The 12,976-nt window shown below is 31.4% G+C and overlaps 1 protein-coding gene and 1 long non-coding RNA gene across 10 annotated transcripts; one reads left to right on the top strand and one right to left on the bottom strand.

Annotated features, from left to right (window-relative positions):
- The first annotated feature begins 494 nt into the window (after positions 1-494).
- Positions 495-2,906, top strand: LOC131623956 (SCARECROW-LIKE protein 7). Its single transcript, XM_058894962.1, has 2 exons — positions 495-661; positions 739-2,906. The coding sequence occupies exon 2, from the start codon at positions 748-750 to the stop codon at positions 2,449-2,451; it is 1,704 nt and encodes a 567-aa protein (XP_058750945.1). The 5' UTR covers positions 495-661; positions 739-747; the 3' UTR covers positions 2,452-2,906.
- A 7,941-nt stretch (positions 2,907-10,847) lies between these two features.
- On the bottom strand, positions 10,848-12,976 carry LOC131623885 (uncharacterized). Of its 9 annotated transcripts, none has more exons than XR_009290362.1 (7): positions 12,646-12,976; positions 12,338-12,513; positions 12,190-12,271; positions 11,932-12,045; positions 11,733-11,823; positions 11,316-11,656; positions 10,848-11,202 (listed from the first exon to the last, which is right to left on the bottom strand). It is a non-coding gene; the product is annotated as an uncharacterized LOC131623885 (long non-coding RNA). The 9 variants fall into 9 exon arrangements; XR_009290363.1 differs by having other exon boundaries at positions 11,733-11,813; XR_009290364.1 differs by having other exon boundaries at positions 11,316-11,435; positions 11,532-12,045.

Genomic DNA, 12,976 nt, shown 5'->3' with positions numbered 1-12,976 from the left:
CTGTCTCTTCCCACATACTCCCTCTGTCTCATAATAAGTGTCCTATTTATTAACTTTCACGTTATTCAACTACTATTAATAGGGGTATTCTAGTAAATGACATTAACTTTTTTACTAAAACCAGCTCATCCAATCATTTTCTTAAAAACCGCGCATTGTTCAAATAAGACATTTATTATGAGATAAAGGGAGTAATTTTTTGACGGTTTTTAGAGATGAGTCTAACTGGAACTCGGTTTTTTAGTGTATCAATTCTTCAAAATTTTGAGTTATTTGTTGTCAAAAAATTTAAGTTATTTAAGTTATTAAAATATGAGATCGAAAATATATTTAAGCTTTAGTTCATTTGTTAAAATGTTATACATAATAAAAATATATAGAGAAATAGTGATAAAATAATAAAAATATAGAGATAGTGGGACCAGAAGCACGAGGATGGTCCCATTTTAAAAGACATATTTATTTTATAGTCGTTCTAGGTTCTCCCTCCCGTCTCTTGCCTCTCTTCACTCCTCACCACTTCAACGGTTCATTCAATCACTCTCTCTCACACACTCTTTTCCACTTCACTTTCACACTTCCAACTCTCTATTATTTTCCTTCCTCACTTCACCACCATACATACATCTTATAATAATACACACTTCTCAACCTCCTCCAGGTACTTTCCTCTCTCTATCTCTTTCTCTCTCAAACACTTCAAATTTAAATTCATTTTCAATGTTTTGAATTTTGCAGAAGGTGGGAATGGCTTACATGTGCGCAGACAGTGGTAACCTAATGGCTATTGCTCAACAAGTCATCAACCAAAAACAACAACAAGAACAACAGGAACAGCAACAACATCATCAACATCATCAAAATCTCCTAGGTAGTACTATCACTAACCCCCTCTCCCTCCACCCATGGAATCCCAACAACCACAACAACAACAACAACTCTGTTTCATCACTCCCCTCTCTCTCCTTCCCACCAACCGACTTCACCGACCCATTCCAAGTTGGGTCGGGCCCCGACAACCCCGATCCAACCTTCCACTTCCCTCCCCTCCACCCTCACTCCACCACCTTCCGTTTCTCCGATTTCGATTCCGATGACTGGATGGACACTCTAATGGCCGCCGCCGCCGATGACACCAACATCACCCTCAACACCCACTCAGACTTCCCTCTCAACCCGTTTTCATGCCCGACCCGTCTCTCACCACCCTCGGATCTCCTCTTACCCGCCACCGTTCCACTCCAAAACCAAAACCAAAACCAAATCCCAACCCAACCTACCACCACTCCTCATCACAAAAACGACACCACCGAAACGACATCCTCATTACCGTCGTCCACCAACCCGCTTCTCAAATCACTAACCCATTGCGCACGTCTCATCGAAACCGAACCAAATCAAGCCGTTGAAACCCTAAATCATCTCAAGAAATCAATTTCACAAAACGGAAACCCAATTCAGAGAGTTTCATTCTATTTCTCACAAGCTTTATCCAAAAAAATCACTTCACAATCACAACTATCTCCTTCAGCTTCTTCTATTTCCTCAACTACATGGGAAGAATTAACACTCTCTTACAAAGCCCTAAACGATGCATGCCCTTATTCAAAGTTCGCTCATTTAACCGCAAATCAAGCGATTCTCGAAGCGACAGAAGGTTTCAACTATATTCACATAGTTGATTTTGGAATTGTGCAAGGGATTCAATGGGCTGCGTTATTACAAGCATTCGCAACTCGTTCTTCTGGGAAACCTAATAGTGTGAGAATTTCTGGTATACCTGCTATGGCTCTTGGAACATCGCATGTTTCTTCAATTTCTGCTACTGGTAACCGTTTATCTGAGTTTGCGAAGCTTCTTGAGTTGAATTTTGAGTTTACGCCGATTACTACGCCGATTCAGATGCTTGATGAGTCTAGCTTTTGTATTCAGCCAAATGAGGCTTTGGCTGTTAATTTCATGCTTCAGTTGTATAATCTTTTGGATGAGACTACGAATTCGGTTGAAACCGCGCTTCGTTTGGCGAAGTCTTTGAATCCTAAGATTGTTACTCTTGGTGAATATGAAGCTAGCTTGACGACACGGGTTGGTTTTGTTAAACGGGTTGAGACTGCTTTTAATTATTTTGCTGCTTTTTTCGAGTCTTTGGAGCCGAACATGGAGGTGGATTCTCCGGAGAGGTTTCAGGTGGAGAGTCTTTTGCTTGGCAGGAGGATTGATGGTGTGATTGGTGTGAGGGAGAGGATGGAGGATAAAGAACAGTGGAAAGTTTTGATGGAAAGTTGTGGTTTTGAATCTGTTAGTTTGAGTCATTATGCAATTAGTCAAGCTAAGATACTTTTGTGGAATTATAGTTATAGTTCTTTGTATTCTCTTGTTGAATCTCAACCTGGGTTTTTGTCTTTGGCTTGGAAAGATGTTCCTCTCTTGACTGTTTCTTCTTGGCGTTGATTTGATGAAATGGATTTTGGACTCAAATTTGGAAATTGTTTTTTCCACCTAGTCTTTTTTTCTCTGGTGTGGAAGGAACAATTATAATTGTCTATATGCCGTTGATGATCAATGCTAAGAAGGAAGTTCTTCAGCTTATGATGTTTTGCTTGGTGAAGAAGGTATGCAGATTGGATGTGTTTGTTATCTCAGCACTTAGCACTGCAATACAAGATTTTGGGATGCATTTTTATCAGTTTAATCTCTTTAGTTTCAATTAATTTTCCTTTTTTTGGGTGGCATATTATATTGGTGTTGATGTAGTTTTAGATGAAGTTTTTATTCAGGTTATGAACTTGAGGAAATGGGAAGGGAAATGCTTTCTTTCATGTTGGCTAGTCTTGTAACTCTGTAAATTTGATTGTGTTGTAAGGGGTTTAAATTTGTCTAAATATCAAAAAGGTTATTTTACTTTACTTTCTGACCGATTTTGTTGTATGGCATTGATTAGTACAAATATCAAAGAGGTTTTTTTTGTTTACTTTCTGACTCAGTCAGGGGTTATAATTTTTTTCTCAGTATCTGCAAGTTGCAAATCTGCACTCTTAGGATTTGTCTATGCAAAATATTCATTTTCAATTTCATCCAATGTAAATGCAGTTTCTCCCCAACTTGGCTGATAATTTATTAATTTCTAGCTGTACAAAGTGATTATGATTGAGGAAAGTGTCAGTGTATGGGTCTCACAGTCTTCTATGTGGCACTTGATTGTAAATTGAAGATCCATTTTCACTATGTGCTTCTGTGATCGGTAAATGACGTACACACAGTGAACTGTTGCATGGAAAACTAGTGGGGTGATGACTGGTGACACACTCTTTGTTCTGCCAACCTATTACATTGTGCATGCACAGTCAATTGAGTGAAAAAAAATTAACTCAACTTTTGATTTTGGTTTTTTTCTTGTTTTCACACCATCTGAATAAAGTTTGTTTCTTTTTGTTTAGCAAAGTAGTTTAGTGTTGGTCTTTGCTGAAGTAAATGGGCCATATGATATGATATCATTCATATCAGTGGCTTTGTTTTGTGTCTCTTTCATATGCTGCTTCAATCAAGTTGCTTGTCTTCATCACACAGAGATGAAGATGATGAAACAGTAGAGTCTCTGTTGAGTGTGTTTGCAAAACGATTGGCCACGAGGGTGGTGACAAGGAAAGACTGGCAGTGATGGTTTTCTGGTGTTGAGTGATTGATGATGACAATTCAAGTGAATAGGACATTTTCTCTTTGAACTTGATCTGGCAGAAGGGTCCCATAAATGTAGACTACACTTTGTGAGGCTTAGATTTGTGTCCTATTCCCCACTTTATATGGCAGAGTTCGTATCTCAAAACTCATAGATACAACACCACCATCCCTCATCTAGAATCACATTACCCCACTTTGAATAAGTGCTAGTATTCAAGTGAGTTCTACAATTGTACTATATTTCAACTCTTGGTGAATTTGGTAGAATCACTCACCATGATTTCGAGCATGCAACTCATAATTTGTTGTTAATGAACAACTTAAGTTGTTGCTAAATTGAAACAATGAATGTGAATTGGGACCACAGTACTAGGATGAATTGTATTTCATGGTTTACTAGTCACATCACGAGCAATCAAATCAAATCAAAACATGGGGGTGTATGAATTGAGAAGATGGAAAGACAAATAAATAGTATGTTGGAAAATGGTGCATGGTTGTTTGTTGATACAAATGAAGAAGTGCTTGTACACGGAAACGATTCATATGTTCTGAACAGTAGGGTCTGGTGTCTGTATTCGTAGGATGGCACAGACAGAGTGGCCCAATAACAAATATTGGCTTCTTGTTTGCAGTTCTACCTATGCTGTCTTCGTCTCATAGCCTAGGGGCTTTATTTTTCCTTTTTAATAATGACTCATGCTTAGGGTACTTGTCAAGACATTTATTAGAATTAAGAAAAAAAACTGTTTTGAAAATAATATTTTCAATTTTTTTTTCTACAAGGATCCATTGTAAGCCTAGTATTAATGCAATTGGCAGATCTTAATTTTTGTCTTTTTTAAAATAATTTACACTAGGCTTAATATCCTTTTTGGTCTCGTACCTATGTCTCTGGGTCTATTTTGATCATGTCCCTTTTAAAAGTTTTAAATTGGTTCTTTACGCTGTCTAACAGAAATAAAGTGGTCATTTATGTCAAATAATGGCTAACGGCGTTAAAATAGATGACGTGGATGTAGCTGCTGCCTAATGGAATGTCTAGTCATCACAGTCTTCTCCTTCCATTGGTGCTGAAGCACGTTTTATAAATTCCCCCAAAATCAACCCTAAACGAAATTGGTTCCCAAAATCCCCAATTGAAACCTAAATCGTTATCTAATCATGAGCTCTATGTGTGGGTCGTCATCGTCAAATAAAAAACGACTTAGAGGTATTTAACAACTCTAATCTTTCATGGAAGCCTCTATGTTATTGTGGAGACAGTGCTATACTTCGTAAGGCAAGAACTGTCAACAATTATGGAAAGCTATTTTGGGCTTGTCAACATTTTAAGGTAAGCTTTAGTTTCAGTACTGATAAGTTAAATGTTGAAATGTTTATGTAATGCATACTAATTTTCGTTCTCAATATGTATAGGGACACAGTAATGTTGGTTGTGAGTTTTTTCAATGGTTCTATGAAGAAGATAAAGGTGAAATTGAGTAAACCCTAATGAAGGATCAATGGAAGATTGATGTGCTAAGTCAAGAAATGGAAGAAGCAAAAAAAAAAAAAAAAACACGTTGAAATTTTGAGGCGCAATAATATGGAATTAGAGGATGCTTTGAAGAACACCATCAGGTGGAAGAAGATCTGAAAGTTTGTGTTCTATTTTGTTTTATTTGTCTTAGTAATCAAAATGTTGTAAGACATCTCAAGTTGTTGTGAGAGTGGGAAAATTTTGAGTTGTATTACTCTGCATTATTCAAGTTGTAGTAAAACCTGCATTGTTCAAAATATATCTGTTTTATACTCGAGATATTTAGAAAGACGCGACATATAACGTGGAATACGCATACGGCCGAGTATTATGCCCTACCCGGTAAACATCTAAGTCGACCGAGAACTGCATGCAAGTAGAAATCGGGTACTTAACCGGAAGCCGGGATGTTACAAGCCATTATGGGCGGTTACAAGCGTTACAAGCCATTAGGGGCAGTTACAAGCGTTACAAGCCATTATGAGCGGTTACAAACCATTATGGACGGTTACAAGCCATTATGGGCAGTTACAAAGCGTTGTAGGTGTAATGGACGGTTACATAGTCATTAAATCATGACTATTCAATATGGATTAAGGCCTATACTATAAATAGGCTTCAAAACATCATATGATCGATAACCTGATCCATCACAGATAAGACTCAACAAAGGGGCTACCGCAAGAGGGATAAGCCAGACACTCTCTTGAACAAAGTGCCTAACTCACTGCTTCCAAATCCCTAAAGTTAGTCACAAAATCATCTTTTCCCTAAGCTTCCCTCATCTCTGAGGGCAAGCTCCACAGAATCTGGTTTTTCACACCAGAACAATATCCAAGTTGTATTATTTGTTTTAGTGTTTAAGTTGTTCAAAATATGGACAACAAACCATACATAAACTGGTATAACAGATTTTCAATAAACATAAACCTTGTTTAAATTTGATTAACACAAACATTCTCCTTTATATCCTTTAGCTTCAACTTAGGATTATTTTTCAATGAGTTTTGCTACCTTTTGCTAAGTCATTTTGTAATCATCATCTTCACATTGTATTTCCTAGAACAATTGTGAATATTAATTAATTTCCTAAATTGCCAAGTCTCCTCATTAGGAAGCTTTCCACAATACGCCTCCCACTGACAGCCTTCCTTACACACAACCTTCACTCTCTGCTTGTCATTTTTTAAAAACTTAAGAGCTCTACCACATTGGACAACATAGGTTTGAATTGCTTCCTTAAAGTCATCTTTTGAGTTAAAATAAGTTCCCAACTCCCATTTATAATGAGACATATCTTTCATTAACTTAAAAAAGGGACTTCTTTTTTCTTGGTGCATCACACTCCTCACTATCACATCCAATATCTAACTCCTCACTATCATATAAACTTCCATTCTCATCTTCTTCATATTTATTTTTCTTACTTTTACTTGTTCCTTAATGGTTTCCATCATATTCAACAAGATTGTCTAAGTTTTCATCAAAATAATCCTCACTCATATCAGAATCACTAAATGTAACTTCCAAAGCATTGTCATACTTGTAACTCTCATCCTCACTGTCATCAGAGCTTGTAGTCTCTACACTAGCATTGTTCACACCATTCAGACCCTCAACACCAGCATTGTTCCCATCACATACATTCAAACCCTCAACACCAGCATTGTTCCCTTCATCACATACATTCATACCTTCTATATCAGCATTGTTCACATCATCAGTACCTACATTTAAGTCCTTTATGGAATCTACATCTAACTAAATACAATCACCCCTACATAATCAAATTTTTTAGAATCAACAAAGTCACCCCTATGATGATTTGTCAAAGTGATAATATCATCCATTTCTACCTAAAACAAGAAAACAAACATTACAAACAATAAAACGCAACATTACACGCAAGTATTCGTAACATAATAGCAGATTTCAAAAGGGGCAAAAAAACCCTAGAAACCTAATCATTTCAGAAAAGCGTAACATAAACACACATTCATACTAGACAGCGACATGCAAACTAACTGTTTTAAGAAGTTGGGTCTTTGTCTTCCTCAAAGCATCCTTCGTTCTCTCTTTGTCTTCTTCACTTAAGACTTCTCACTTTTTCTGTTAGGGCTTCCTATTTCATCATATGTCAAGTAATAACGTTAACCAACTAATAAAGTGCTAATTCAAATGACACCTCAGCAATGATTTTCATTACAGCACACCAACAACTTAACACGTCAGTCATGTATTTTGTAATAAACTAACGTTTCTAACAGTCAGGACAATCGTGGCACCATTTTAATAACGTAAGAGACCAATTTGGAACTTTTAAAAAAAAAGATGACCAAAATAGACCCAGAGGCATAGGTACGGGACCAAAAAGGGTATTAAGCCTAATTTATACTTAGATTAGTTTTATTAATATTTAAATATTAATAAAATAATTTAATAATTACTAAGTAACTATTAACATTAATTATTTTAAATAATTATATTATAAATAAAATATTTAACAACTAGTATCAATTTTAAAAAATAAAATACTTTATAAGTTGAATGAAAAATAAAAATAATTATATATTAAACAAAAAAATATTATAAATAAAAAAATAAAATTTGATGAGTTAAAAGGTAGTGCACTGACGGTGTAAAACTATTTTACACTGTCATCCAATAGGGAGTCATGAATGTGCCATGTCATTAAAGTTTTTTTTAAATAAACTAGTAGGAAACCCGTGCTATCGCACGGGTCTGGTCGAAGTTTCACATTACATGTATTTAAATATCCCTTATAAAGTTCTTTTATATAAATCAATCATATATATTTAACCAAAATGCAAATAAATTTTAGTCAATGTTAATCCCTAATAATACATCAAATTGTTTAGCTCTTTAAGTAAAAACAATAAACATATGGATTCATATTACACGTATCAATGACTAAATTATTAAATATGAGATCATATTTTCAGTTAGATAACATTAATATATTTATAACTTATAATCATTTATCAAAATTTAATTCATGTGTTTGAAATATCAAACATAATATAACTTATTTTGCAATTCATAAATATTCACGTAACTTCAATTGTATGCTAATGATATGTATCAACTTTTAAGCATTGATTCATATTTATAATAAATCGTACAATTATTTTTATAACTTCAATTTTATAAAACAGTAAGAAAAGAAATAGTTAAAAGATAGACATTAAAATGATCAGTAAATAACAGATATCTCATAGATACATTCACATCTACCCGTCAATTATTTTTATAACTTTAAATTTATAAAACAATAACAAAGGAAATAATTAAAAGATAGACATTAAAATGATCCGTCAATAACTGGTATCTTATAGATACGTTCACATCTACCCGTCAATTCAGATGAGATAAGAAACCCTAGTTATCCAAATGAGCTAATTATAAAAATTTATTAAACCTATTTGAGATATTAGCCCATTTTCCCAAACTCCTCTCAAATGCTTAAGAGTTTCTAATGTATATTATTATAATATAAAAAAATAATTTTATAAGTTTAAAAAATATAATTTTAATTAAGAAATTAAACATCGTTAGAGAATAAAATTTATTAAACCTATTTAAGATATTAGTTCATTTTTTCAAACCTAAAATATATGGCATCTCCCGTAAAATATTAAAAGTTTTTACGTTTAATGTATACTCAAAATATTAAAAAATTATACAAATAATAAAAATATGAATATGTTAATAGAGTAATTAAATCTTGAATATGTACAATTATAAATAATTAGAAATTTAAAACCTATGTATGATAAATAATATATATTTATTTTCATGTATTTAAAATAATCACATTAAGTAGTCTCCATTGGATAGTGTAATAAATATAAAATTTCAAATTTAAAATGTTTTGTAGCTTATTCCGGTTTATAAAAACAATCTTAGATTATTCAACTTATAAAATTGACTATATTAATAAATTTTTATCTTTTATCATTATTTCTTATGATTACCATTTATCATTAAATTTTCATGACTACCCATTAACATATTTTTAACATGATTATAATTATAAAGTTAATTTGAAAAAATTCTGAGAAGTTTTAGATATTTCATAAGTTTACAAAAATTACAAAATCTCAATTGATTTTGTTTTGTTTTATTAATCATTCTATAAAAGTTTAAATAATTTCAAAATATATTTTATCTCAAATAAAGATCTAAATAATTAGAAAATAATTTTTATTCTTATATTTTTATAATAAAAAACTAAATATTTAACTTTGGAATTAAAAAAAGTTATAAGTTGTAGTAAAAAGTTATAAATAGTTAGATATGAGTTACTACTTTCTTAAAAAAAAACACTTTTGCAAAAACTAAATTATTAGATCTGATTTGATAGGATTATAAAGTCTTATTTATTGGGAAAAATGTTATTTATTGGGAAGAGATTTTATGGAGTGCCTATCTCTTCGGTTCCAAATACAAATATTAAATGTGATTTTAATAGGATTTAAATGTTATATATATATATATATATATATATATATATATATATATATATATATATATATATATATATATATATATATATATATATATATATGACAAAAAACCTCTGCAAAAATTCAATTTTATAATACAAAATATATAAATTTATTAACTATAATGCATTTAGAAATTTAGAAGGATTAAAAAGATAGGTACATATTTCCAAAATAAAATTAAAAAGAACCATTTTATGGCCTAATATTATGTATGATATGATTTTTCCCGTCCATAATAATTATTAAATAAATCCATAAAAATCATTTTTTAAAATTATTATTTCTATATCAATAAATTTTTCTCATTATCATTTTGTTTGAATACCATTTATCATTTTTTATCATAATTACCATTATAAATGAAAGAATTGGTAACAAAAAATACCATAAAAATAAAATAATTCTGTGTTTATTGTTTTTTTAGTGTTTCACAGAAAAATCAAGTTTTTTCAAAAATCAAATTGAATCTTTTCAATTATAACAATTTGATATATCATATCAAACCGGAATTAAAACTTTCTCTCATTTAATTAAACAAACAAATTTAAGAATCAAATTCCTCTGCTAGTTGTTTCCCTCCTTAGTTTTTCTTCCTCGGGCCTTTGGCCCTCCTTGTAATCAAAAAAAAAAAAAGAAATATCTTCAACTCACCTGATTTATATGGTTCAATAAAATTGAACTAAATTCAATAAATTTATTGTATAACTTTTAAATTATAGACCTATATATATTATATAAACAAAAAAAGAAATAGTCTAACCCGTAAACAATATTCTTAATATAATTCTATAACATATAAATATTTTATATTTGGTAGAAAATAGAAAATCAATATATACTTCACATTACTCATTTTTTTTCTTAATTTTAGTAAATTATTGTTTTTTTTAAATGTAAATATGTATGATTTGTTTATTCTATAACTATTATCATGGATAAAAAAACTTTTAAAATAACATTTATGTCTTGATAAAAGTTTAAATTAATTTTGAAGTTTTTTATTGACACTTAAGCTAATCTACTATTTTTTATCTTGATATATTACCGTAAATATAGAATATATTATTACTATAAAAGAAAAACTAAATTTATTGCAAATAAATGAAAACATTCCAACTAAAAAATTGTAAACATTCCAAATTATTTTGTTTAATTCATTTTTATTTTCAATACATTTCAATATACTTTAAAACATTCCCATTGATATAACAATTTTCTTGCAGTTCCAATATAGAATCCAAGTTCTTGCAGTTCCAATATAGAATCCAAGTTTTAACACAACACACATCTTGCAGTTCCAATATGCATATGAAACTCTAATTGTCACATCCGATTCATAGAATGAAGCTGCTAATAATTCCTATAGACAATTTAATGTTGCTTGCTCTAAAATATCTTTCACTGCAAAAACTAATGAAGCTGCTAATAATTCTTGTAGACAATTTAATGTTGCTTGTTCTGAAAGATCTTTCACTGCAAAAACCATGTCATGCAATCTTCAAGATTTTTATTTGCTACCAAGACAAAATTCAAAACTAAATTATAAAAATAATTTGCAGTAATATTATTAAAATAGATTAACTTACTTGAAGTGGTCGTATGAGTTTCCCAACTTCTATGCCATCACCAGGACAAAATCGAGAAAATTTACCACACAATTATTTTATTATGAATCCGCTTCACGTAAATTTATGTTTAATTCTTCTCTGCAGTGAGAGATGATAATCAGTGTTGAAGCTCAAAACAATTTGAACTGAAATCAACACACAAGAGAAAAAACACAAAACAAAAAGAGGTACAACACTAAGTTTGAATAACTTGTATGTATCATCAATGTATTCAGTTGCAACCAATTCATTATCCTTGACAATAACTTCATATTCAACATGTTTCCCAGCTTTTCATTGACAACCTCAAGTAATAATATCTACAACCAACATCGTTCAAATTTCAACAAAACTCCAACAAAACAGATTAACATATACACCTTTTCAAAAAAATACCTTCAAAATTTTCAAAAACTAACAAAATAAAATAAACAGCTAATTGATTCTTGTTCTTCTCTGCTGCATGAGCAATAACAACTAATTGATCCTTGCAACAAAACAAACAAATAAATTAGCACAAATTGTTAAATAAAATAAACTTTAATAAATTAAAATAATCATTAATTAACTTCGATTAACAACACAAATTACTCACAGCATCATCAAACAGTACTTTTCACTATTCCTCAACCTAGCCAACCTATTCGAAATTCAGAGTACCATTGAAGCTCCTCACATCAGCTCCTCACATCAATCGTACCTACATACCCTAACAAAATTTAAAAGAAACCATGAAAAGAAGAAAAAAATTATGTTAGAGTTTGATTGTGAAAAATAGATGGTGGATGGTAGATATTAGATCTCACAACATTTTCAATTTTATACGAAAGGAAGAATGAAATCGTAATAGTACCTGGCCGAATAGTGCATATGCTTATTCCGACTTCTTCTGCTTCTATTTAATGCAAATTGTGCAAGCTGAATCTTCTGCATTCCTATTTAATTTTCTCAGATTAATATATTGAAAAATCAATCCATGAAAAATCAAATAATAAACTTACTTGATTGATTGAAGGTTGGGTGTTTAGTCAAATCTTGAATCATTTTAAGCGATGCTTCTTTTTCCTTTCAACAAAAATTAAATAAATAAATAACCTAAAAATCCTAAACCAAACCCGGAAAGAGCAAAATAACAGAAAAACAAATTTTTTGCTGATTCCCTTCACACTCCAGTTATCTAAAATCGAACGAAACAAAAACAATATTAATTCATAATAAACAAATCAATGGATTTTGAAACAATAAAAAAATTGGATTTACAAAATCAAAAACCCTAACTGCGAAAAACTGAAACTCTCGGTGGCATTACCTTCAACAAACAACGAATTTAGAGGAACGTTGCAACAGATAGAGGTAACACGAAGAAGAAAGGGAAGGAGACTACAGAGGATTGTTGAGGTAGATGTGAAGGTGGAGGGTTGTGTTGATTGAAGACAGAGAGAAAATTTATAGCGTTAGATTCAAAGAATGAGGAGAAGTGGTTTTTGAATAGCAACATGGGGAGCTGTGTGGTTGGACTTAAACGATATATTGGAAGTTGTTATTTATCATGATTCTGGATTTTCACGTTTAAGGAGAAGATTGATGAGTGTATGTTTTCAAAAAAGACCATTGATGTATCAATTAAACAGTAGTGTATT

This window comes from Vicia villosa, unplaced genomic scaffold (assembly GCF_029867415.1).
Source record: "Vicia villosa cultivar HV-30 ecotype Madison, WI unplaced genomic scaffold, Vvil1.0 ctg.000089F_1_1, whole genome shotgun sequence".
Lineage (NCBI taxonomy): Eukaryota > Viridiplantae > Streptophyta > Magnoliopsida > Fabales > Fabaceae > Vicia > Vicia villosa.
Note: the sequence above shows the minus strand (reverse complement) of the source record. Positions and strands in the feature narration are given on the sequence as shown.